This window comes from Mizuhopecten yessoensis, unplaced genomic scaffold (genome assembly GCF_002113885.1).
Source record: "Mizuhopecten yessoensis strain PY_sf001 unplaced genomic scaffold, ASM211388v2 scaffold10569, whole genome shotgun sequence".
NCBI classification, from domain to species: Eukaryota; Metazoa; Mollusca; class Bivalvia; order Pectinida; family Pectinidae; genus Mizuhopecten; species Mizuhopecten yessoensis.
The window spans coordinates 57750-62449 of NW_018408612.1; the positions used below are offsets into that span (position 1 = coordinate 57750).

The window sequence follows — 4700 nt, forward strand, 5'->3', positions numbered from 1 at the left end:
TTACTATACATAACTACTTTGGCCTGGGACAGAGATCTTACTATACATAACTAATTGTCTCTTTGGCCTGGGACAGTATAGATCTTACTATACATAACTACTTTGGCCTGGGACAGTATAGATCTTACTATACATAACTACTTTGGCCTGGGACAGAGATCTTACTATACATAACTACTTTGGCCTGGGACAGAGATCTTACTATACATAACTACTTTGGCCTGGGACAGAGATCTTACTATACATAACTACTTTGGCCTGGGACAGAGATCTTACTATACATAACTACTTTGGCCTGGGACAGAGATCTTACTATACATAACTACTTTGGCCTGGGACAGAGATCTTACTATACATAACTACTTTGGCCTGGGACAGAGATCTTACTATACATAACTACTTTGGCCTGGGACAGAGATCTTACTATACATAACTACTTTGGCCTGGGACAGAGATCTTACTATACATAACTACTTTGGCCTGGGATAGAGATCTTACTATACATAACTACTTTGGCCTGGGACAGAGATCTTACTATACATAACTACTTTGGCCTGGGACAGAGATCTTACTATACATAACTACTTTGGCCTGGGACAGAGATCTTACTATACATAACTACTTTGGCCTGGGACAGAGATCTTACTATACATAACTACTTTGGCCTGGGACAGAGATCTTACTATACATAACTACTTTGGCCTGGGACAGAGATCTTACTATACATAACTACTTTGGCCTGGGACAGAGATCTTACTATACATAACTACTTTGGCCTGGGACAGAGATCTTACTATACATAACTACTTTGGCCTGGGACAGAGATCTTACTATACATAACTACTTTGGCCTGGGACAGAGATCTTACTATACATAACTACTTTGGCCTGGGACAGAGATCTTACTATACATAACTACTTTGGCCTGGGACAGAGATCTTACTATACATAACTACTTTGGCCTGGGACAGAGATCTTACTATACATAACTACTTTGGCCTGGGACAGAGATCTTACTATACATAACTACTTTGGCCTGGGACAGAGATCTTACTGTACTTAACTACTTTGGCCTGGGACAGAGATCTTACTATACATAACTACTTTGGCCTGGGAAAGTATAGATCTTACTATACATAACTACTTTGGCCTGGGAAAGTATAGATCTTACTATACATAACTACTTTGGCCTGGGAAAGTATAGATCTTACTATACATAACTACTTTGGCCTGGGACAGAATAGTTACTATACATAACTACTTTGGCCTGGGACAGAATAGTTACTATACATAACTACTTTGGCCTGGGACAGAATAGTTACTATACATAACTACTTTGGCCTGGGACAGAGATCTTACTATAGATAACTACTTTGGCCTGGGACAGTATAGATCTTACTATACATAACCACCTTGGCCTGGGACAGTATAGATCTTAGAGACTATTGTCTTTGTTGAAATCATTACAGAAGCTCCACATCGTGTAGAGAGAGGTACGATAACCTGAACGAGGTGGACATTTGTTCTCCTGTGTTTAATCAGAGACGCGCTATTGCTATGGTCATGGCACAAAGAGGAAGACAGTTGTGTGATGTCCTTCTAGATCAAACTGTCCTGCCTGGGGTTGGAAACATCATCAAAAATGAGGTAAAGTGTATCGGAAGGTATCGGTGTTAGAACTGGTCTTTGTGATCTAGTCTCGTCCAGTTCCACGGTATAAGACCACTCTGTCTATCAATCTGTCACTTCATCTCAGCCATATCTCATTGTCCTCCAGTTCCACGGTATAAGATCACTCTGTCTATCAATCTGTCACTTCATCTCAGTCATATCTCATTGTCCTCCAGTTCCACGGTATTAGATCACTGTTTATCAATCTGTCACTTCATCTCAGCCATATCTCATTGTAACCTGAAATTGCTAAATTTTATATAAAAGTACATGTTTAGGTGGCTGAACACATGTTTTACAGGCGTTGTTTGACAGTGTAACTGTATATAATGTAGTCTGTTTGATTGTTTTACAGTCATTGTTTGACAGTGTAACTGTATATAATGTAGTCTGTTTGATTGTTTTACAGTCATTGTTTGACAGTGTAACTGTATATAATGTAGTCTGTTTGATTGTTTTACAGTCATTGTTTGACAGTGTAACTGTATATAATGTAGTCTGTTTGATTGTTTTACAGTCATTGTTTGACAGTGTAACTGTATATAATGTAGTCTGTTTGATTGTTTTACAGTCATTGTTTGACAGTGTAACTGTATATAATGTAGTCTGTTTGATTGTTTTACAGTCATTGTTTGACAGTGTAACTGTATATAATGTAGTCTGTTTGATTGTTTTACAGTCATTGTTTGACAGTGTAACTGTATATAATTAATGTAGACTGTTTGATTGTTTTACAGGCGTTGTTTGACAGTGGAGTAAAACCAGATTCTAAGGTAACTTCGTTCTGATGTCATGTTGTTTTTCAGTCCATCATCACAACTTCTCAATCACCAATGAAGCCTTTGGTGATAATATTTTGGCCTTTAACGTGCTAATGTTCAAATGATTGACCTTGACCCACTTTCAAGGTCACATGGGTCAAATTAAGAAAAGATTTAAAATAAGTTCATTTGCATTAACAAAATACACAGGGTGATGATATTTGGCCAGTAGTATGCTGTGATGAAGGGATACCAAATAAATGACCTTGACTCATATTCAAGGTCACGGGGTCAGTTTTATTTAAAAAACCTACAAACACCTATAAACAATTTCTTCTGAATAACTGAAAGACCAAGGGTGATGATAATTGGCCAATAACATACTGGAATGAAGGGCTAACAAGTATGTTCAAATGAATGACCTTGACTCATATTTAAGGTCACAAGGGTCAAATATGTTACTTTAAACGGATTCTTCTGAATAACCAAAATGCATAGATTGTGGTGATATTTAGCCAGAAGCTTCCTCAGATGAAGAGCTTTTAATAAAAGTATGTTCAAATGAATGACCTCTAATCACTTTCAACTTTAAACAGGCGATAATACTGTTCAGACCTCACGGTACTCTTGTTAAATTACCTTATAATTATAATTGGCTCAGAATAGTTAAATACCCAAGATTACCCCTTTGGTCTCAAAACTACTGCTCGTTTTCTTATCTGAATTTGTGTTAGAAAATGTTGATAGGCCTAATTATTTCAATGTTAGATAGCAATTAACTGCACCACATGTTTTGTTAAGACTAAAATATATGACCAGCAAGTGATGATCGATCTATTGTTTTCCGCTTACTGGGGTGAAGTGAGGTGTGAAAAATTTACCTGGAGTGGACAGGTGATCACCTCGGGCGATGTACAGTTAGCCGAACCTATTGTTCAATTGTCCAGGTGTTTCACACGAACAACTTACCTGAGTTTTTACCTTATGAAATACATTCACAGCAGAAAAAAATATCATAATAAGCGGGGTCCCACCTTCTAAATGGAACTGACCAACTTCATCAATTTGACCATATTATAATAATCGAATTGATAATCGGTACATGGGAAAAATATCATAATAACCGATATCATAATAACTGATATCATAATAAGTGGGTTCCACTGTATCCAGAATATTTTTAGCTCATTTTCTAGATTAGACAACAAAATAAAGACAAGGCCAGCAAAGTACATGTAGGTCATACAGACCTCTTCATCAATGTGTTTTAGGTTGAGGAACTGAGTGAGGAGCATGTGTCCCACCTGGTGAAGATGACAAGAGATTTCTCCATGGTCTTCCTCAAGGTTGGTTAACGAGTATGTGGAGGTTCCTCAAGGTTGGTTAACGAGTATGTGGAGGGATGATTTGATGACATATTCAACAAGAAACATTATTAAACTGTAGAGTAAGGGGCACAAACCGAAAATTTTGATAATGATCTCGGGTCATCTGAAACCTTGGGAAGAAACAGGTTATTTTAGTATATAGTAGATTTCGCTTAATAGCACTTCTGATTGATTCAGGTGAAAATGTGTTATTAACAGGAACATGACATAGATCACTGGGGTAAAATTGTTTTAAAAATCCTCAAACAAGTTCTACTGAACAACCAAAAGACCCAGAGTGGTGATATCTGGCCTGTAGCATACTGGGATGGAGAGTTATTGAAATTATTGACCTTGACCCCTTTCAAGGTCACAGAGATCAAGTGTTTGAAAAAACAATTTCTGTTTGCATAATTGATAACCAAAACCCCCATCAGCGATTAAGACCTATTTGGCCTCTTGTTTATATAGTTTGAAGCTTGGACACAGAAATGAATAAATTATTTGCAGTAGATGATTGAAATTTGTGTTCACTGATATAACTCAAACTTGCTTTTGAGGAAGTTTGGAGTGAGGTTGTTAAATGTTTTATACTTTAATACAGCTTTCTGAAATTGTATTCAAAGTGTAAAAGGCATAATGCCAATTTCTTGGAATATAATGCATATTTATGTGTTGTAGAACATTTTTAGCTCACCTGGTGAGCTTGTGCCATACCGAAGCGCCTGTCCTCCGTCTGTCCGTCGTCCGTCCGTCAACTTTTCCTTTAAAACGCTACTAGTCCTGAACGGCCAAGTAGATTTTGACCAAATTTGGTCTAGAGCATCCTTGGGCCAAAGGGACTCAATTTTGTATAAATGGTGGGTGTGGCACCCCTGGGGGCTGGGGGCTGGGGGCTGGGG

General features: G+C 37.7%; 1 protein-coding gene across 2 annotated transcripts in view; it reads left to right on the plus strand.

Annotated features, from left to right (window-relative positions):
- LOC110461125 (endonuclease 8-like 3) overlaps positions 1-4700 on the plus strand; it is a 31186-nt gene that overhangs the window by 23759 nt on the left and 2727 nt on the right. For both annotated transcript variants that reach the window (XM_021514433.1, XM_021514434.1), the window contains exons 4-6: positions 1469-1646; positions 2408-2443; positions 3703-3777. In XM_021514433.1, coding sequence (XP_021370108.1) covers positions 1469-1646; positions 2408-2443; positions 3703-3777 — 289 coding nt within the window. The remainder of the gene's footprint in view (positions 1-1468; positions 1647-2407; positions 2444-3702; positions 3778-4700) is intronic.